The sequence below is a fragment of the Haliotis rubra genome, unplaced genomic scaffold (assembly GCF_003918875.1).
Source record: "Haliotis rubra isolate DU_JTF1 unplaced genomic scaffold, ASM391887v1 Scf2, whole genome shotgun sequence".
NCBI classification, from domain to species: Eukaryota; Metazoa; Mollusca; class Gastropoda; order Lepetellida; family Haliotidae; genus Haliotis; species Haliotis rubra.
In genome coordinates, this window is record NW_025766002.1 from 885,003 (window position 1) to 907,398 (window position 22,396).

The 22,396-nt window shown below is 40.6% G+C and overlaps 2 protein-coding genes across 3 annotated transcripts in view; one reads left to right on the plus strand and one right to left on the minus strand.

Moving 5' to 3' along the window:
- The window catches only part of LOC124275303 (uridine-cytidine kinase-like 1), a 29,214-nt gene extending 24,732 nt beyond the window's left edge, over positions 1-4,482 (plus strand). For both annotated transcript variants that reach the window (XM_046710789.1, XM_046710790.1), the window contains exon 14: positions 65-4,482. In XM_046710789.1, coding sequence (XP_046566745.1) covers positions 65-126 — 62 coding nt within the window. In that variant the 3' untranslated portion in view covers positions 127-4,482. The remainder of the gene's footprint in view (positions 1-64) is intronic.
- A 1,329-nt stretch (positions 4,483-5,811) lies between these two features.
- LOC124275305 (xylose isomerase-like) lies at positions 5,812-21,279 on the minus strand. The gene is made up of 15 exons (XM_046710794.1): positions 21,068-21,279; positions 16,344-16,420; positions 15,825-15,897; positions 15,261-15,402; positions 14,203-14,340; positions 13,508-13,617; positions 12,910-13,005; positions 12,477-12,560; positions 11,791-11,846; positions 11,122-11,192; positions 9,491-9,596; positions 8,055-8,157; positions 7,260-7,339; positions 6,762-6,836; positions 5,812-6,581 (listed from the first exon to the last, which is right to left on the minus strand). Exons 1-15 carry the CDS (start codon positions 21,156-21,158, stop codon positions 6,498-6,500), a joined length of 1,386 nt encoding a protein of 461 aa, XP_046566750.1. The 5' UTR covers positions 21,159-21,279; the 3' UTR covers positions 5,812-6,497.
- Positions 21,280-22,396: the final 1,117 nt, after the last annotated feature.

Sequence of the window (22,396 nt, forward strand, 5' to 3'; positions counted from 1 at the left end):
GACTCTTCATTTGTTTCTGATCCCAAGTAGCAGCTGTGTATTATCATTGTTTTCTTGTTTGCAGGAAACTTTGGGGACCGTTACTTTGGTACAGACTTTATGTTTAGCACAGAACAATACAACTGACCAATTACTTGACAAAACTGATTCAGTTGGTGAACTAGCCTCATGAACACTAGCCAGTCAGAGTAACAAGAGGTTTCCTGCACAGAAGACAGCGGAGTCCTTCTTGACGAGTTAAACAAATCCTATCTATCACCTTGCACTGGATAATCATGCGACAAGATGGTTGAAGCGGTGTGACCATGGCAGAGGTAAATGTTGGTATACAAGGGATGGTAGTGTGGCTGTAAACACTGTGTGTCAAACTGCCTTGAACATGAATTAAACTTAGAATTAGAATAAGAATAAAAATATTAAAGCTCTTGTTATTAAGTTTGAAAATTTCAAACAATAGCAATCTTACCTGTCTTATTGCTCGTGCAATCACAATTTGTAAATTACATATATTTTTTACACAATTTTATGAACATTTTCTTTTGGAATTAGTTGTGTTTAAATGATTAAATGCAAATTCCACCCTTTTTTTCCGAAACTTAAATTTTGTTAATATTTTTGTCACATTTACTCTTTTCATGCTGATATGTTATCACTTAATCTTCCAATGTTTTAATTAATTGCAAACAGCAATGCTACTGCTGCTGGTTCTTAGAATTTCATATTGGAATCAAATTTTTTTCTCTATATATATTGTTTGTAGAGAATGTATCCATGCTTTCCATACTTGCGAAGCCGGTTCCTATATAGACCGGAAATCGTTGCTCAATCTTCTTAATCTTTCCGCTTTGTTTCAATTGTATCCTCTTGAATTTAAGTGATTGAAAGCAATTCGTTTTCACATTTACTTAAGTTCTTTTTCTTGAAAATTGCATACTGCTGTCATGTTTTGTGTTTCCTAACAATTACAGGAATTTAACTGAATCTTGGCAATCCACTTCAATCTACTCTAACTGGCTTTGAGAACATACCTGTATCATACGTGTCTCATGACATTCATGGAAAAGATTTCACTGACAAAGTGTCAATGCTACTGTGCAAAAATCATAGTTATGTCAATCAGTGTTTTTCACTATTTGCATCCATGCTGTATGATATCAATTAACTCTGTTGCGATAAGTTTTTTTTTATGTGCTTATTGTTATCTGTTGCTACGTTTTAATATGTACTTTTGTGCATGTGGAGTGGATGCAAATGTTGTTTTATGTTGCAATGGTTAAATGAAGGATGTTTGCTTTGTGAGTTTTGTATGGTTGAAAGATATATATGTGAAATGAGACACAAGACTTGTAAATATGCTGGAAGTAAGGGGGGTAGTTTTTAGCGTTGTAAGTAAAATCATGGGTTTTTCCACAATCACATACTAGTATCAGATTTGAAGCTGGAATCAATTTCATGACAAGGATTTCACTAAAAGGATGTTCTTTCACTTTTGTGTATGTTAGTAGCTGAAGAATTTCTGATGTGAGATAAGGCAATATTCATTCAAGCCATCTTTCAGTTTTGAAAACTGAAACCTCATAACTTCATGTATTCATAACCGTTATTTATTGCGGAAAAGATGTGAGTAGTTGTTTGCTTTCGCAGTTTTCTTCATTGAAATAATTAATGATCATTGAGAGTAAAGATTGTAGAATTAGTCATTCTGTTTGATACTCTAAAGCTCTGTCCTTGTAAGATGTTGTACGTCATGATCTTCGTAATGATGACCTGAGTCATTCACAGAAAGGATCCCAAGTAAATACCCTCAAAATAACAAACCCTTCTGTAATGATGCTAGTTTGTAGGAATATCGTAACATACGGTAGAATATTGTTCACTGTCATTTGTTATCATTCATTTGTTGCACTTTTTCCATCATGTCATTATGTACTCAGGATGTTTTGAATGGATCAAAAGGTTTTCAATATTCCATGCCACAGTGCAACAATTTTATCTTCTTTTCATACAACTCGCTTGAAATGAAATACATGATTGACTGAATGACACATGACTGAATATGTGTATTATCCAATTCAGTTTCAATCTGATTAACCTACCCGATTTATCTTACAATGTTTCAGGTTTGTATTTGTGATTGACAGTTCACAAAGTAAGACAGCCTCTTGTATAATCAAAAATCACTGAAACTGTCACTTCCCGTTATATTTGTAGATGTCATAGTAATACAGGGCTCGATATTCACACTATCCCACTGACCTGGGTCTAGTAAAATGTTGACAGGACCAGTGCAACTTTGATAAGTGCTATCCCGACGGTCTAGCAGATATTTAAGGCTGTCACTAAGAGTCCCTTAGCAGGACCAGTATGAATCTGTAAGGACCAGTGATTTTTAAAAGTTACTGGTCCTGTGGTCTTGTTTGGGAATTTGGGTGAATGTCAAATCCTGGTAATATTGACTTCGTCATTTTCCAAATATTCATTATGTACATGATTGTAGTATGCCAGCTAGTCCTCACCAGGTCATATATACATACATATGATACTGGCATTACCATTCTAGATATTCACATTGATTTCTCTCACTTATTCAAATTATGATGCAGGTTTGTTTGCTTGGATCAAGAGCCTCTCATATAAATCAGCTTCATTGAACAGATTTACTATGTACAAGATGTACTCATCATTTACTGTTTTATTGATTGTGTTGATTGCAACATTAAGGTTGTTCTGTGCTTTCATTGTTACGATGTAAACAATGGTGTCTACAGAACACAATCCCAGTGATGACTAGATGCACATGTCTCTAATGATACTCTATTTGTTCTTTGTAAGAAAAAGCACCAGTAAAATGCCTGGTTTTCAGTATTTAAGCTGACATGTTAATGTTCACCGGTAATAATTCCTGTGCAATCTCATCTTTGAAATTTTATCACAGTGTCTGTACACTATTTTTCAAACATACACTGCAGTATTTTACTGGCTAGTAAAGTCCATTGTTTTCCTGATTTCTATCCATTTTTGAAGAAGATGTGTGGCGGGCAGGAAGATGACTGTTCCCATTACTGTTTTCTTTCTCTGTTATATACAGGTATTGGACATTGACTGATATATGTCTTGGAGTGTACTTTAAGGGCTGTTTGTCTCCTCACTAAGTAGAAATACAGCATACCTTTGACTTGTAACCAAGCACTAACACTTTCAGTACCCATGTTTCAGTAAGCCTGGTTATAAGAATGGATCATGCAATACAATTACGGATGCGTAATGGAAGGGAAGTCACATCAGTGATTTCCTGTCTTAATATGAACATTTATGAGACAGATGTAGTATCGCCTTTGTTGCTTTGCCATAGTTTCACTGAGCTAATTACTTCTCAATGCTTGACAGTTTTCTGCCCATCACTCATGAGAGGTGTTGTGTCTACTCTTAATGTTTTCTATTGAATCTCAAGATACATCAGTGCAATTTCACATTTTAATGGTACAATTAAACCTTATTTTGGACTGGTTTAGTATGTTATGTTTAAATAATGATTTGTTAGCACTATTGCATTTGTTAGAAAAATCCATCTTTAACTTCCTTTTAGTGTCACTAAAATCCATCTTTAACTCAGTCAACCATCTTTATGAGATTTGGACTCACTAGTGATGTGGAGGTATTTTGGGGCATTATGAGGATTATTGTGAGGTGGTGATAATTTGTAATAACTGATGTTGGAGTCCTCAGACTGATAAACCTATTATCTTTGCATTTATAAACATCCCAACATTTACGAGGAATATATAATTTTACTGTGGACTTGATAAGGAACTGGCTTTCAGAATGTACAACGTAGCATTAATACAGTGTTAAACGACACCAAACAAAATGTTCATCCATGTTGAGGGGAGGTAAAAAGATGATCTCACAAATATATTGTTTTGGGGTTTTTCATTTACAATTTCAACCTCTTCATCAGCAAGATGTCCCAGTGAGTTTAATGTATTGATGGATGTGATGTGTGTATAATTTCTTTAGATTATAGATGTAACTGACTCGCAAGACTTTCCATGAAAGTTTAATATGATAGTCAATCATTATGTAAACCTGACCAATGAACATGGCAAACATGGCTCCTTAAATATAGGCATTTCTAGTTTCAGAGACATTTATTTGTATGGTGAGTAACTAGAAATAGTGTTGGATGAAATGAGGTTATCTTTCCTTTACAAAGTGATCTGAGCACTAGTAAGATTATTTTATGTCACAGTTCTAGTATGAGTGCCAAAAAACTCTTTCAATTACTGTTGCTTGGTGTAAGTGGATTCGGTGATAACACATGTTCAATATGTACTTGGACCCTTCACCAAACTTGTTGAAAGCTTATTGATAAATTACACAGCTGGAATTTATCTATGTAGTATGTATGTTTAATGAATTGGTTTATGAGATCATTTTCTTGATTGCATGTTGTCATTTTGAGGGTCATGGATGATGGTATAGTAAAAACGAATATGAAGACAGCCTTTGGCTGTGAAAATATATCATGTGTATTGGTAGATGTTAACTGATAAAAGATAACATATTTGAACATGTACACAGCTTAGTGTGTGTAAACATAAACTTTGTATTGCCTTGTGTGTTTGCTTTATCACTTTGACATGAAATACTTTGACACTATCAAGCTTTGACATCTTCCAGGATAGCCCCTGTTTGTGGACTCATTGTAAGAACATTGAAGAATGATCTCCTTTGAATGTATTTCATCAACGTAGGTAAGTGTCGTAGTATCTCATGTTAAATCATGAGTGGCATTCAGCTGAAATTGTAAAATGGCAGTCACATTACCTCAACAAACAACACGTGTTTTGACAAATCCAAAGTGTTCTTCCAGCCCTTGAACTGAGTGCGATAGTCAATCTCCGTGTCCAACTCAACACAGCCTTAATTATGACATGCAGGTGCAATTGTACAGCTGTTAATAGGTTAGACTAGTATAAGTGATGTTGTTGGAATATTATACAGGGAGAATCTATTCATCTCAACATATAGATCCTCATTTCTGCAGTAAATCTCCTCCAGTTCATTGATAACATTTTCTGAACAAGATATCCAAAGCTGTATGTTTTGGGTAGGGTCTCCAACAGTCTGTTATGTAATGGAACGAGGATGATTGACAAGACTTTCTCAGTATATGAACAACATATGCTGAAATGTTTTACACCTCTTGAAACTAATATTTACAGTACTTAATCAGCAGGTGACAGAAATAGTCCACCCATTGGACAAGAGTATACTCATGGAAAAGAATAAGGGAACACATGAAAATACAAGTGTTCCTTTATTCTTTTCCAGGTTTCTTCACAAGGTATGTATTGAACAGTGGGTGAAATTCTGGAAATAAAGGAAAGTGTACTTTCATGTGTTCCTTATTTGTTTCCATGAGTATATGTTCCTGTGCTCTAAAGGGGATATACAAGGAGGTTTCTTGTTTCTATATGTATTGTAGTTATTGCCACATTTGTATGTTCATGGCACATGTTGGTAGGACTGACTTGAAGTCTTCATGTTGCGATGAATAGAACTCGCTTTTGTTTCGTGTCGATGTGGTAGTCATGGATGAGGTGGTCGCATTGCCAGTTAGCTATCCAACATCCCATGTTGTATGTACAGGTAGTATATCATGCAGGAGCTGATCACTGATTTTGAGACATTTGTTTGTATGGCCATATCATGTATTTAGTTGATGGAATGTATCAATATGAAACTGAATATTGTCTTTTGTGTCTGTTTCACTGTCAACTTCTCAGAAAGGAGACAAAAGCAGAAACAGACCTTGTATATTGTATTTTATTCTTACACTGATGAATGAAAGGGAATAAAGTCTATTATTACAAACACGGTGTTTGTTTAATGAAGGTTCTGGATTACATTTTGCAAAAACATCTGATTCATAATATCATGTTCAAATGGTTTTTTTACATGTAAACAACGAAAAACAAATTTTGTTTGAAAAAACTATAGGAATGTTTCCCTGTGAAACATATATAAAATCTTAGCACTGTACATTCATAATGAAACAATTTAAGCAAGCAATATACATTGTGGAATGCTGGACAACATTAACATGGTATTTAAGTCAAAACACAGACATGGCGAAAGCTCCACAGACACCCCTCTGAAGGACAGTTGACAGTGCTACTTGGTAATGGCCAGCAGCAGTGGTCAATCAAGGACTTCTACTATTAAAGTCGTTTCTCTAGGCACCAGTTACCTGCTAGCACAAGTTCCTTAAATCTAGTCATTTGTGAAACAAAAGATGATTTTGTAATCAATACATAATTATTCTTTAGAGTTCACATAATGTGCAGGAGAATGTTTCAGGTATACTGTGTCTGAATTAGTTTCATCATCATCTGGCCAGATCTTCTTTTCATCAACAAAATCTACCAATGTTAAAGGCTTCGCATCCATTGCCTGTATGTTCTTGAAAGATGCCAGGTGCCAGGACCTATTGTCTACATGAAGTAATTCAGCATGCTTTCGTAATGTTCTTGTTCGCCAGATATACGCTGTGGTTCACCCTTCTCAACGATGTATTTCTGTAAAGAAGATAGAATTCAAACTAGTGACACCATATATTTTGGATACTGAAATCTCCCCAGAAAGGCTCAAAGCAGGCTCGTACGCAGATACACATAAATAACAGATAATAATGACTACTGCAAACGCACATTAGTCTGAATGTTTAATAAGGATGTAAAGGGACAACAAATAAATACCTCCAGTTCCTCAAAGTTTGTTTCTCCACTTTCGATCCTGGCACCGATTCCAGTACTATAGCTGCTGTATCTTTCCTGAAACCAAGAAATGATGTTTGAAACGTAATACATTTCACACTTGTTCCAGTATGTTTGTAAAGTGTGCAAAATTCAGAAAGTGCTTAAATAACATTTTAGCCAGATCCTATCGGTGTGGAAACATTTTCGGGAAATGCTTGGTTTCTGTCAAGGCCACAACAAACTGGTGCATCAGAGTATCATTTGGCCTTCCTAGAAAACTAGACAATCGTCACAGCATAGCTGAAATATTGCCGACGTTAAACATTAACTCACTCACTCACTCTTAAAATGCACTTGGTGAAGCAAAATGTATTTATTTGGCTTGTGCATTCTGTTAGTGTAAAGGAACTAATATGTATATACATTTTATAAACCTTAACTTGGATTCCCAGGTGGATATGTTCCAAACAGTGGATATTACTGTAACGTTGGCCTCACCTGAACAGCTTTTGGGATGGTACCGTCACTGGCCACTCGGGCTGCAATCTTCAAGCCGCGGGCAAAGGCGTCCATTGCCCCTGAAAGCATAAATCATTGTTGTAGATACTTATTTGTCCAATGTCAGTAGTTGACTAGTTGTACATGTAGGGCTGTCTAACGAACTTAAACGACTATATTCTTACGGTGCAAATACAAGTACCATGACAGAGTAAGTGATAAGAAGTGGAAATTGATGTGTCATCCCAGTCTTTATTGATACAGAATTCAGAGCTTCTACAATGCCACTTGCAGTATAACAGCTGTCTCGCGGCGACCGGTAAATGGATTCTAGTGACATGTCCCATGTCGTACCATGGTGCACTATGTACCAAGTCACCGAGCCTGACGTTTCCAATGCAGTTAATGTGATCAATACTTAAGCCAAGTATACCTTTTTGTACAATATTCGTAAATAAATTGTAACTGTGAAATGTGACTAACAAATTGCCTGCTTTTAAATTTGGTGCTATGGCTTTTTCTGCTTTTAAATGACAATGTAATGAATATATGTTTTTGAAATAAAACAAACTTGTTCTCGTCACTATATGGCTGGAATAATGCCGATGTGACGCAAAACCCAACTCAACTCAACTCAACGTAAATCAAACCCAGACTTACTAGTGAAAAGCGAATGCTTGGACCACTAGGCTACCGCCCATAAACCAAGATTAATGCAGTCGTACAATGACAACCTGTAAACTAAACTCAAACCGTACAACGTCGTCAGTCCGGGCCATGTATTGGTTGCCCTACCTATGTGAGCGCTGAACATGTCCCGCAATTCTGTAGATTCACGGCGGACCTTGCAATCAAAGTTGAGTCCACCCGGCTGGATGCCTCCCTGATCCAATACCACCTGAACAGAACAGTAACTTATTCAATATTGTACAGACGACAGATAGGTAAATGCATCCAATTTTTTTTTAACCCTGAGGTTAATATTCAAGGTGGACGCAAACGATTTAAGTCCAGCTAAGATTTATGTAAAAGCCTCTTGAGCAAGATGTCTTTTACCGAAACCCACAATGGAACTTTATACAACATGTTTATGTCTAACCCAAACGTGAAAGTAGGATGACTGAACCCCTTGACTTAATGTCAAAAGTGTACCATGTATCACCAACCCATTGCATCAGCTGATTACCAAAGGTTTAACCGAACGCCATCTGAGCATGACATAAGTATAGTTCCTTTGCGAAAGAATACAGCCAAAACCCATGTGACATGCCAAAGTGTCATGTCTAACCATGTTGCCAGACCCTACTGATTATTCAGTTTTCTAAGTCCTATACAAAAGTATTGTGTGCATTCTAGACGCAATATATTCGTGTCGAGCTCATATTAATTAGCCTACTGCTCAAGGTTTGTACCTCAGCCCGACACCAGAGGTTAATGTCCACGTTTGGCACAAAGGTTTACGTCAAATCCATATGTTAATGGTTATTGCCAACGCTCATTTCTCCATGCTTTTTTAACCTGGATGTAAAAAAACACAGTGCCAAGTTCCGTATCTAAAGAGTTTTGTTTATTTACTGTTTTAACGCCGCACTCGAACAATATTCGAGCTGTATGGCGATGGTCCGAATCTTGACCACACAATCCAGTGATCAACATCACGAGCATCGATCTACGCAATTGGGATACGATGACGTGTCAACCAAGTCCCAAGACCACCGATCCCGTTAGTCGCATCTTACGACAAGCATGGGTTGCTGAAGACAAATTCTAACCCGGATCTTCACGGGTGTGTATCTAAATAAAAGAGGTCAGATGGTAGAGAACAACCAGTCTCGTTTTTTACCAAAACAGATTCCATTTTGCCTTATAGTGACAGATGTGAATTGGTCACGAAAAATCAGTGTTGACACCAGGGTATCGCGAGTGCGGTTAGCAGATCCTGCTGGGTCCCGATCCACAAAGCGTTCGTAGCACTATACATTCGTAAGTCTAGGGCAAACTGTAGAGTTACGACAGGTCGTAACGTTACGTTTGCTTTGTGGGTCGTGACCCTGCACCATCGGGGACACCTGCTATTCGCACAATTTGCATTAACACATAAGTGTCTGATAGTAAGCCTGGCGACAAGGAGTATCTCCAGAAAGTGACAAAGATGAGGTTATCTACGACGTGTTAATGAGAATCCAACAGGTACAGGACCGCACGCGGGTAGTGCTCATTGTTCAGGTTACCTTCATCACTAGAGAAGTATTCTTGAAGTCCATTGGGAACTGGTCTGTGTCCCAGCCCAGATCGGGGGAGCCTGTGTTGGAGTCGATTGAGCCAAGCATACCCATCCTGTCAGAACAGACGTATACACTAGACAGTTGGATGACAGGGTATAATAAGTTATTCAATAATGTTCAGTTATTGCAGTATCCCATCAACAAATGACTGACTCGCGCTACATACACGTGGAGTCTAGACATGGGCACAGTGGTACGCATGGAACAGAAATGTTATTGATCTCGACAATAAGCGGCTTTGAGACGAACACACTTTGATGGTGCTGGGGAGATCGTTCTAAGGAAACAATTTTTTGTTCAGGAGAAACATTTATGGCCGATAGTTTTCAAACGTATTGCTTGTAAAAATGAACATTTTCGCTGGCACGTCTGATAACCTACCAGCCAAAGGTGGCATGTTTGTGTGAAGTCAGTTCAAGGAATAACAATAACAAAAACATGCAACCCATAGAGAAAGACGACCGGAGAACTTGCTTCAAAGATGAACCTGTTTGGTCATTTACCAGCTGCGTTTAGTTGATCACTGTTGATCGCAATGAAGGCGACTTGATTATGTTTTGGTTTCGAGACTGACAATTTCATGAGGAAGAGGAATAGGTTTTGCTTGGTTGTGATTCCGTTCCCAGGGGCGTAGGGTTTTCCTACGTTCCTGGTTCCAGTGTCGTGAACAATGCAAATATCACCATGGCGATCCAGTTGAGCTCTATCGCGGACATTTAATAGTGTCCGCGCCGAAACGAGGTATTTCCTCCTAGTACCCTTAACATTACTACCTATAACCAGCAGTTATTTTGTTCATGTGTTATTTATAAAATATATCGTCACGATGCCATCAAGGTCCACATAATTTAGCAGCTACACTCTCTAGGGTTGAAACGGTATGCTCTTACCACGGTACATACCTATTGCGGTACAGGCCTTCGGTTCGGTCCATTCCGGTTGGGTATATGAGATATGATCATAATGCAGAAAATTGACAACAAGAGTCCATCCTAGAAATATTTTGACAAAATGATTCGATTTCTAGACATTTTAGAAAAGGTTTAAAAGGTTAATATGATAACGGTACGAAAATACCGAATTTTTTGATTGCATTAAAGTATACCGAACCGAAGGCAAAATACCGTTTCACCCCTATCACTCTGACTAATCCTAAATACCCTTACTTAAAAAGCGGCAGCTTATTGTGACAAATAAACCGCCCTTGTTATTGTTATCTCTTTATCTTATCTTGTATATATACTGGTGTACCCCTTCAATCCCCCATATGCTTGAAAACGGTATAAGAATCTATACCGAAACGTCGCCATTGTTAAAATAAAGAAGTTGAACATCCATAAAGTCTTGTCATCTCTATACCACCAACTTCTAGAATGCCACTGAAACAAATAAACCGATAGGTAAATATACTGCTTGTCACAAGGACCCATACAAAGTTGAACCAATGGGCCCGACATGACATCCTCCTGAATCAGGCCAACGAGCAGGTGCATATTTCGCACACTGTCTGGGTTCCTTATTTTAGTAGATGCCGGGTAACTGCCCCGCCCCCCTCATGAGAAACAGAAGGTACGTACGCCGAGGCGACGACACAGTCGTGTTCGTAGGAATGGCCGGCCAGAGTTGTATGGTTAGGTTCGATGTTCAGCTGAAACAGACACGGACAAGTGTGAACGAATTCAAAACGCCAGAGAATAATAAGTCCCGTTGATGCACTGAAACAGATTCCATAGGACGTAAAAGGGAAAATAGTGACTGTGTTAGTAATGAAAATTAGTGATGACATCGGGTGTTGTCGAAACTAACGTGGGGCACGCTTCGAGGGGCTGACTGAAACATTTTTTCATGTTTCATACACTTTCGGTCCATAAAATTTTGAAAATATTTTTCAACAAATGAACAAAAAAACACAACAGTACGTGATAGTGAGGCCTAAAGGCATGCGACATACCAATGTTTAGTGTTGTCTGAGTTTGAATTCTCTTTCACGTTGATACATGTCCACACATAAGCCCTCAGTGTCTCGTTATTTATCAAGAGTCAAAATCTACCATGCGTTTTCAAAGTGCCCCAGCATATAATATATATCACAGCTATATGAAAATATACGAAAATGAATTGCTTTATACTAGTTTCTGGTGGTATGTTCAAGTTACCTTGCCACTAATTTTCCATCACTGTTTACAAACAAATAACAGATTGCCTGATGCTTGGTCAACTAGTAGTGGCTATATCCGGCAACTCACCTTGAACTCCTTGTCCAGATCAAAGCTCTTCAGGAAACCGATGACTGTCATGGCATCTACAAACACAGGGTAGACACGTGCAGACCCGTGCAGACCCGTTGAATATACAGCGAATCTCCCACCAGTGTCATTGGATAATAAATGTTTAAAGTCTATAATAGTTCTTAACTCCGAGGCTTGCCGGGAAGTTCTCAAACTGTTCTCAACTAGTGTTGATATATTTGATATAAAAAGAAACAAAGGTGAGATTCTGTTTATAATTCGCAAATCATTCTTCCGGCACTTTTGAAATTGCTTTTGAGAAGCATTGTGATTCAGTGTCATTGCTCATCCAAGGGAGACCGATTGCTCTCTTAAACGTCAATTTTGAAAGGACAATAATGTTTTTGGTAGAACATGTATTTGTATTCTTGAAATGTTACATAAATTCAGTTGCGTATTTTGAATATTACGTAATTTGATTAACATTTACACTGGTTAATCTAAATCTAAATTACCTTTGTTACAAAACTACTATTTTCGAAACTACTATGTCTGGCTAAATCTTTTGTATAACCAATAACTTCACAAAACATTAACAGGGCAATTCCTCACAAGCTAATACTTACACTGTGTATACAACAGTGATGTACTGGTGATATATTGGATTTAATTTATGTACCAACAAGTTTCCATGGAAACCATACCGTAATCATACTGGTGCTTGGTTGGTTCTTTTGGCTTGGGCTCAATCAGGAAGGTGCCCGTGAAGCCGATCTTCTTCTTGTAATCTGCAGCATATATATACAGTTCACGTGAGTGAAGGTGCGTGCGTGAGTACCAGTAGATTCTATAATTGCCAGCTGAGTCATTATATAACAAATGAGAATAGTTGTCAGCTGGTTGTTTAGCAATATCACAGCGGCCTGTAACTGGTCGAATGTGGGCCAGCCAAACCAGTCATTGGTATCATGAGAAAGACACAGCAACATTCAGTATAAGCCTCGGGCTGGGCTGGGACTCTAGGAACCAGTTGTAACCCAGGACCCTGTTTCTGTTAATATGAGATGACGGCTACCCATCCTATTGGTGCTACATGGCTGTGACATTATTCTCCCTAACTATGAACATGTACCATACCTGAAGCCATTCTGAAGAATTTTGCCATGTGGGTGACCTCGGTCTTGACATTGGTGTTGAGGATGCTGTGGTAGCCCTCTCGTCCTCCCCAGAACACTGACACAGAAGCAAACCTTTCACACGCTGATCAACCCCGCACAGAGTGCAATCCAAGATATCGATGTACAGAGTTACATTGAACATATTTACTAAGCGTAAAACCCGGGACACAAATAGGCAGCACCTGGAATGCTGACAAGTTGACTTACAATGCATCATATGTAAATCAGAAGGTGACGATATACTTCTAACATTCTTGCTAAACCTCACGTGGATTTGGAACTGCTCGTCAAAAGGGTTATAGTGCATCGTTTGTTACTAAGGCGACAATCAAATACAAGTTTACTTACTGAACCCAATACATGGAATTAGAACTGCTGAACAAAACAGGTACAGTCCTCGTGTAACGGGGGCATCAAATACACGTTTACTTGTTGAATCCAACACACAGATTGAGAACTGCTAGAGAAAGGTGTCAGAGTGTATGGAATGTAACGAGGGCGACAATCTAATACAAGTGTGCTTGCTGAACACTTGGAAACAGTATGATCATGCCTACCGAAGTTTTCTGCCCCGAGTCTCTTTGCGACCTCCAAGCCTTTCTTCACTTGGGCTGCCGCGAACGCGAACACGTGGGCGTCTGGGTTGGTGCTGGCGCCGTTCATGTACCTGGTGACGGAGATGCGATGGTGACGGAGATGCGATGGTGACGGAGATGCGATGGTGACATGTGTAGCGTAAATGGATGTTATCAGACGGAGGAGGACACAGGTTGTCATCTTTGATGTATTGTGTAATTTTGTAATATTGTGGTTATTGAAATTGATGTTTCTTTCTTGGGGTACTGTCCATAACTATATACACATTTGTAACGATGGCATATAACCGTGCGTGCCCACCTACTAGTGTAGTTGGAACAAAACACACATCTTGTCTTGAGCAAATACAGTGTCACAAAGTATGTTAGAGAAAGGGACGAGACTATATTGACTTCATCCACTTGGTGAATCTATATCAGCTCTAGCTAGGGAGCACACCCAGTATTACCTGGGATGGGCGAACATGATGCATGCTGACATGACAGTTACCTATAGGATGGGCGAACGTGTTGCAGATTGTCATGACAATTACCTGGGACGGGCGAACATGTTTCAAGTTGTTATGCCAATTACCTGGGACGGGCGAACGTGTTGCAGATTGCCATTACAACTACCTTAAATGGGCGAACAGGTTGCAGGTTGCCATGGCAATTACCTGGGATGGGCAAACAGGTTGCAGGTTGCCCACAACAGCTTAACGCCAGTCTTCTTCTGAAGCTCCTCGGCCAGGTCCACGATCTCGTCCAGGTACTTGTTGGACTCCTCCAGAGTGTTTCCCTCGGGGGCGATGTCCCTGGAAGTGGGCAGTGTATGATCTAGTCATGATGCTGGGAGTCAGGATGCTGGGAGTGGGCAGTGTATGATCTAGTCATGATGCTGGGAGTCAGGATGCTGGGAGTGGGCAGTGTATGATCTAGTCATGATGCTGGGAGTCAGGATGCTGGGAGTGGGCAGTGTATGATCTAGTCAGGATGCTGGGAGTGGGCAGTGTATGATGTAGTCAGGATGCTGGGAGTGGGCAGTGTATGATCTAGTCAGGATGCTGGGAGTGGGCAGTGTATGATCTAGTCAGGATGCTGGGAGCGGGCAGTGTATGATCTAGTCAGGATGCTGGGAGTCAGGATGCTGGGAGTGGGCAGAGTATGATCTAGTCATGATGCTGGGAGTGGGCAGTGTATGATCTAGTCATGATGCTGGGAGTCAGGATGCTGGGAGTGGGCAGTGTATGATCTAGTCATGATGCTGGGAGTCAGGATGCTGGGAGTCAGGATGCTGGGATGCTGGGAGTGGGCAGTGAGCAGAGTATGATCTAGTCAGGATGCTGGGAGTGTGGTTTGTGCACATGTGAACAGTATTACAGATCAGTCGGCCATTTGTGTCGGCGGAAAAACAAGAAGAGTTGCAATGAGCATGGTGTGAACTTTTGCGGTGCAGAAATGACTGTGTGTATGAGAACATAATTGTTTTTCTTTTCTTAAAAATATATAGAAAAGGTGCAGCAAGTATCAAATGATGTGACAACACAAATGGGTTACACGCAGTGTCCATGTTGGGAATGAAACTGTGGTATTTAGTTGGATGGCCCGAATAACCAGTAAGCTACATATCACCCGCTGTGGCTTTATAAGCTTGGTATCAATCAGGCTTCCGTAAATCGTAATTCAAGAAATATTTCAATAGAAAGTATTAGCTGCAGTGTATGTTTGTGTTTACCTGTCATGGAAAGTCCAGTATCTGACGCCAAGTTTCGAGAAGAACTCGAATCCTGCCCTCAGCCTCCTCTTGGCGTTGGCGATGGTGTTACTGCCGTCGTCCCATGGTCGGTTCAAGGTCGGGAAACCAAAGGGGTCAGCACCTTGATGTCAACGGTTAATCAGGATTTAACCCAGCTTAAAATTGTCACTCCATGCAAGTTCTTGCCGCGGGTTTCGCCGCTTTAATCTTTTGCCAAGGCTCGGGGTTTAATTTACTTAATCAGTTTCGGATATCTAATCCCTAATTCTAGGAGTACCTACATTATTCTTCAATACTGTCGAGCTAACAGCAAAGTGACGTGCTCCGTGTGGAATGTAATTAGAATGTTTTCCACAAAAAAGACAACGTAAATATTTTGAATAGTGTCTTCATTGTACCTTACAAGTCACAAACATTGTGTACGTGTTGCCAAAGCACCACAGATATCCTTAACAGTGTTGTGCCTGGGACATCTCAAAGCGCCTGGAGTGTACTTTCTTTTGAACGTCAGTGTAGTAAGCTCAGTCTGAAACAGTTCATTACCTGTCCCTCTGAATGTATGCCAGAAACACACTGAGAACCTCAGCCACTCCTCCATCGTCCTCCCCTGCACCGTCTGTAGAAACAACACATCAGTTGAAGCTTTCACCCCAGTGACGAGGTGTTATATACTTTTAACGATCAGTGGTGATATATTTGATATGAAAAGAAACGAGTGTGAGATTCTATTATCATCCAAAATTATTTTTTCAGCTTTTTCAGTTTGTAAACGACAAGAAGCACCGTCCTGACCCTAACAAATACAGCTTACAGTTTAATATTGATAGCGATTCGTAACGTTGTTTGATTGTGACATCGTGGTAACCGATGGCGTCACATTGATCTGCAATTTAGCTATAAATAAAGTGCTATATATCACTATTCAGGATAGTGGGGCAGTGATTATGATGTTAATGCATAGCTTCGTGTCCCTGCAACGAATCAAATTCAGATGGATTCATCAACATGGACCGAGAGCCTAAACCCTGCCTTTATGAGATGTAGCTATGAGGATATACCTACCTCGGATGGATTATACTGTTTATACACCAGGGTGTCAGCTGGCCCGCCATCAGGCTTGAACTCTATCTTCCCAATACCTTAAGGAAGAATGTGACCTTATAAATTTCAAGCATACAAATACGACTATGATTGAGACTTGTTAAAACTGAGTGAAGAGATTCGTGATTAGAAGAATCTATATCTGTTGGGATTGTCTCATTTAAACTGACTGTTTTGCATGATTCCAGATCCCGTATAGGTCATTGTGGGTGAGGTGAGGTGAGGTGAAATTGGGTTTAACGTTGTACTTGAGAATATTTCACTCATATGACGACGTGCATGCGTGTGTATGTGTATGTGCGGCTGCTTGTACTAGCCCAGACTTAAGCTGGTTTTATAGTGCTAGCCCACTGAGATACCATGCCGCAGTGAAGCATGAATACCCCACTCAGACACATTATACTGACTCCGAGCCGACCAGTCCTTGTTGTACCCATTAATGCCGAGCGCCAGGGAGGGACCAACAAGTACCATATTTTAACGTCTTTTGGTATGACGCGGTCGGGGATCGAACCCGCGACCTTCCGCTCTCCGGACGGACGCTCTAACCACTACACCACGGAGGCGGTATCATTGTGGGCTGTAATGTGGCGTGGTTTTGTCCTACCGAGCAAATGACCTCAATGTTCTCGCTACATCACAACGGGGACACCAAGAAGGAGCTTCATACATAGTAACCATGATGAGATTCGAACGTGGTTGTTTCGTGTGTGAAGGGGCCACCATTTCGTCCCTAGATAGACTGTAGTGTGTAATCATGGAGAGATAGATTAGCTATCCTAAGTGACAGCACACTCCAAGAATAACAACTGTCACAGTCCATTATCGTGAGATATCTCAACGTCAAGGGCCTTCCTCTAGGACCCCGCGTCATCACGGATAGATTCCAGGTTAATGAGAGTTTGTTTTGTAATGTGAGTCGTTGTGATAAGACTACACCGAGGCGCTGGGCTGAGCATAACAGCTTCATATATTTCAATTTCCTCTTTTTCATTCTATAATGATTCATGGGCAAAATAGGTCCTAATTTGTCAAAAATTCGAAAGAGATATTTGACAATAAAATGTATTGGTAGGTGTCGTTCAACTGACAGGTATTTCAGTTACATCGCATCATCGATTATTCAGTGTATAGTACATTTCTAATAAAGTACAAATATGGTACAATGGCTATATTTGGACACCTCCATCTCTTACACATAGCTTCCATATTATATCGTCGTTTAGTTTGAATTGGCGGCTGTTTTAGCTGGTTTAACAATATTCCAGTAATATGACGACTGCCTGTAGATAATCTGGACCAGAAAAGTGGATTATAGATGGATGACCAGAAATCTAATATTCAGTTGCAATCAGCATGGGTTGCACGTGTTCCGACCAGGAATACCCGCGACGTTTCGTTTTAAATGACGGTGCCTACATTATACAAACAATGGGCAGTGTGTCTTAAAGACACTTGTGCAAATATACGTAGTTAAGGTGAAAACAAATCGAACACCTCTCCCTTAATCAGCCATATAGTTCACTGGTATGGACACGTGTATACTAGTAATTATCCAAAGGGTATAGGTTAGCGAAGAAGGGCCGGGTTCGCTTCCCCTCTTGGTACATACAATGTGTGTGATCTCATTTTCACCGACTTCCTCTTGGCTGCATATTACTGATTAGAGCGGTGTAAAATCGATCAGTCATTAACCAGGCCACAGGATTCCGTGCTTATCTGTAAATGTCCTTGAAGGGTGATGACGGGGGACTCGTCTTTAATGTCGGTCTATAGTCTGTTTGCAGTGAAAACGTACCGGTGAATTGCACTTTAAACAAAAATGTAAATCGAATAAAGTGAAATTAAGATTGCGAATCCTCATAATTCTACCTAGCCAATTGAGCATTTGAATCTTAGATTTTTATTCAACTTATGAAAAAAGTTGTTTAACAAACGATCATAGTTTCAAATCGCTATTATTGGTTTGTATTACAAGGGGGTAAGCCAAGTAGTTGGACAGTGAAACAAATGCACGTGCGGTACGTGATGAGCGTTAACTTAGACCAACCCTACTTGATCGCGGTGTTTCATTTTATGTGCATACCCCCTTGTAATACAAACCAATAATAGCGATTTGAAACTATGATCGTTTGTTAAACAACTTTCATCCCAAGTAAAATAGAATTCTGAGATTTAAATTTTCAAATGGCAAGGTAAAATTATGAGGATTCGCAATCTTAATTTCACTTTATTTGATTTACTTCTTTGTTTAAAGTGAAATTCATCGGTACGTTCTCACCGCAAACAGACTATAGACCGACATTAAAGACGAGTCCCCCGTCATCACCCTTCAAGGACATTTACAGATAAGCATGGAATCCCTTATCTGTGGCCTGGTTAATGACTGCAATGGCAGAGCCACCCCACCCGAAAATTTCTGGACCCGCCCATGCAATACCAGCATGTTGGTTGTCTTTACGCAATATTACAGCAATATCACTGCAGGGACACCAGAAATGGACGTCACACATTGTACCCATGTGGGGAATCGAACCAAGAGCGATCACGTTACCCACTGAGCTACCCCTACACCCCCAGTACCAGCAGAACCTTGTAATGGGAGGCTGTTTCCTGTCACAATCATTATCAGAATGACCTGCCACTATAGAAGTGTAGTTAATTGTTCAGCGTTATCGCTAGGATGGCCCTGATCAAGTTCCATATCAGCACATTCTCCCTGACAACGTCGATATGGGGACAGCGTCGATGTCATCAAGCCTCAACATGCCCCGCTGGCATACATTCCTCAATGTGTGTATTCCTGTGTTGTGGACACCCAGCTGCAAGCCATGGAATGGAGTGCTGAGTGAGTGGTGCACCACATGACACTGTAGTGAGTGTGAGTGAGTTTAGTTTTACGCCGCACTCAGCAATATTCCAGCTATGTGGCGGCGGTCTGTAAATAATCGAGTCTGGACCAGACAATCCAGTGATCAACAGCATGAGCATCGATCTGCGCAATTGGGAGCCGATGACATGTGTCAACCAAGTCCGCGAGCCTGACCATCCGATCCCGTTAGTCGCCTCTTACTAAGCATGGGTTACTGAAGGCCAATATTCTAACCCGGACCTTCACAGGTCCATGATACTGTAACTGACAACTGCAGCAACAGCTTGGGGCATGCATGTAATGGCGTCGTCGTGGGACAGATATGGCGAAAGAGTGAATGAATTCGGCTTTACGCTGCTTTTTGCAATATTCCAGCAACCAGAAATGGTCTTTACACAATGTACCCAAGTGGGGAATCGAACCCGCGCCTTCGGTGTGACGAGTGAGAGCTTTAACCACACGACTACACCACCACCCCACTTTTCGGGGGAAATCTTGCAACAAAATTTCGCAAATTAGGTTCTGCCGGGTTTTTGTGATGTCTTTGTAAACATTTCTGAAGATGCACTGTACATTTTATTCATGTCAACTTTTAAAGTGTTTGAAGTTTTAACGTAAAATTAGATTACTCTGGGGATCTCATCGATTTGTACATATACACATATAACAATGAAATAGTGTATTCATAACTTTGCTTGGCCTAGTTTATGGCGGGAATCCCCATGGTTCAATCATATGGTGCTTTGAAAGGTTTGAAATGGCAAGTAATACATGAAAGACTCCCGTGTAAGCAAGATGTGAGTAGTTGTCCCTTATGACTGGATTTCGTTCGCCAGATATCAGAACTATTGTCCTATTTCATAACAGTATTTTGGTATTGTCGTTTCGTATGTGGGACCTCCTGTTGGTATTCCACATGTATCACACTACGTTGGGGTAGAGCATGTATTAAAGTCCGTCGACAATGTTGTAGAGTTTGGTCGATGTTACACTGCCACACAAACATATATCACCGAAATTAGTTCTCTACTTATAAATAAGTTATCATAGATTCCCAACGTGTCACCTGCTATACTTGATTTAAAGAGCTGACCGTTTGCGTACGCCCCACAGCCTCGGTCTTGTCTTATCAAGAGATCGAATCTGGACCAGACAAACCTTTGGTTGCCAGCCTCGAACCACGCAGTACGATGACAGGCGGTCAAACTGGGGCCTGTTCCCCCCAAAATTACATCTTAGTATCATTGCACGTACTGGGAGTCTTAATGCTTAGATCGCCTTGTGGCTAGCCCAATATACAACAACGTGACCACACACGGCACATTTTCTTAGCCTTCCGTGACAATCATTGTTCATCACTATCGGTCTTCCCGGAATCTGCCCGTGAGAATATTTAGATAACGAAATCATTATGAAAGGTTGAATGTCACCCAATAAAATGGGATCATATATACACCTTATGACGAGAAGTGATAGTATTGTCAATTCATATCATGAATCCTTACTCCGACTCCCCTTTGTTTCTCCTGCTAGATAAGCTTGTTCACATCTGCAGGCGTCTTTCGTCGCCGCCCACCGTATATCGGGTTACTCAGGCCGCATTACAACACGACAACGCTAGCCTCCACTCCACTATCCCCATTCTACTCAGCTAAAGCGTGTTTACGTGGCGAGGACATTCGTCCTTCATAAATATACTTCAATACTCATGTCAATGTACTTCTTTTCTGAAAGGATAAGTTTGACATCTCTGACATTTAGTCATGCTGTCGACAAATGCGGCGTTAAATTTACAAACTCTGATTTAACATACCTGGGAAAAATTCGGCATCAGGTCCATCATACTTTTCATACTGTGCAACCGCAGGACCAGAGTCAGATGATGTAGGAGCAAACGACGACATTCTGGACGGAGGCAGTGAGAGTCGAATGTTACTACTCGTGGGTCTGTGCCTGAATGAGTGTTCAGTCAGCAGACTGTTACAAATGTCAAGGACGTTTTCAAGATACACACTTCTCAACACGATAACTGGGGACTGTCACACGCGCTGAGAAAGTGCGTGACTGAATTACCTATATTCGCTACGCATCCGCATCGTGTTGTAGATACGATGTTATCTGACCGAAAGACACGTGCTATATTCTTTAATAAACTGCTAAGACTGACAGACCATTTAATGAAATACACGTTATACATATATAATGGTTGGACTTCTAAACTGAGCGAGCACAATTCAGCGCCGTGGTAGCAATTACCAGAATTCAACCATACATGGAGTCAGTGAGTGTGAGTGAGTTTGGTTTTACGCCGCTTCAGCAATATTACGGCGGGGAACCACACCAGAAATGGGCTTCAAACATTGTACTCATGTGAGGAATCAAACCCGGGTCTTCGGCGTGACGAGCGAACGCTTTAACCACTAGGCTATCCCACCGCCCCTCCATACATGGACGCTTGCACAAATATTGCATACAGTGTATACAGTGTATAATAATCGAGGTAGCTGCAGTTTCAGAAATTGGTTGTACGAGTGTGTCCAACAGACATCGGGTTCTACGGCGTTGTCTCAGTTGTTTCTTGTGCGAGAAATGTTCAGTCGATATCTACTGACGATGACGACTCCCACTGAAACGCGTTTAAGTCACGTGTGATTTAACGTTTTCCAGCCAAGTAGCATTGCAAAGTATTCATATGGGTTTGAATGTGATAATCGCGTTATACTATAAGGCAAGAAGATATATTCAGTCACACATGTAATGAGGTAGGACACCGGGTAGTGTCCTGCTCTGTGTCTGTGTTCAGATCAATGGTTGTGTTTAAGAACAGTCGGAATGTTGGCCCGGTGTCGATATAACTACAGTGATTCGTTCTCCAGCACGTCCTGACTCCACTGAAACAACCGGGGCTGTATACAAGTATACGTGTTGAACGGGTAAAGTATTGATGACGAGATTTCCGGATATGGGATGTTTCACTACATATGAGTGAGTTTAGTTTTACGCCGTTCTAGCAATATTTCCAGCAATATCACGGCGAGGGACATCAGATATAGGCTTCACACATTGTACCCATGTGAAGAATCGACTCCGGTCTTCGGCGTGACGAGCGAACGCTTTAACCACTGGGCTTCACCACCGCCCC

Bases quoted from the DNA above. Each gene is read 5' to 3' on its own strand.
- LOC124275305 (XM_046710794.1), bottom strand. From the start codon at position 21,158: ATGTCGTCGTTTGCTCCTACATCATCTGACTCTGGTCCTGCGGTTGCA. The intron at 13,006-13,507 runs GTAGGCATGATC...CTTCTGTGTCAG, and splicing joins ACTCGGGGCAGAAAACTTCG to TGTTCTGGGGAGGACGAGAG. The intron at 6,837-7,259 runs GTGAGGCCAACG...TCTTGGTTTCAG, and splicing joins CCATCCCAAAAGCTGTTCAG to GAAAGATACAGCAGCTATAG.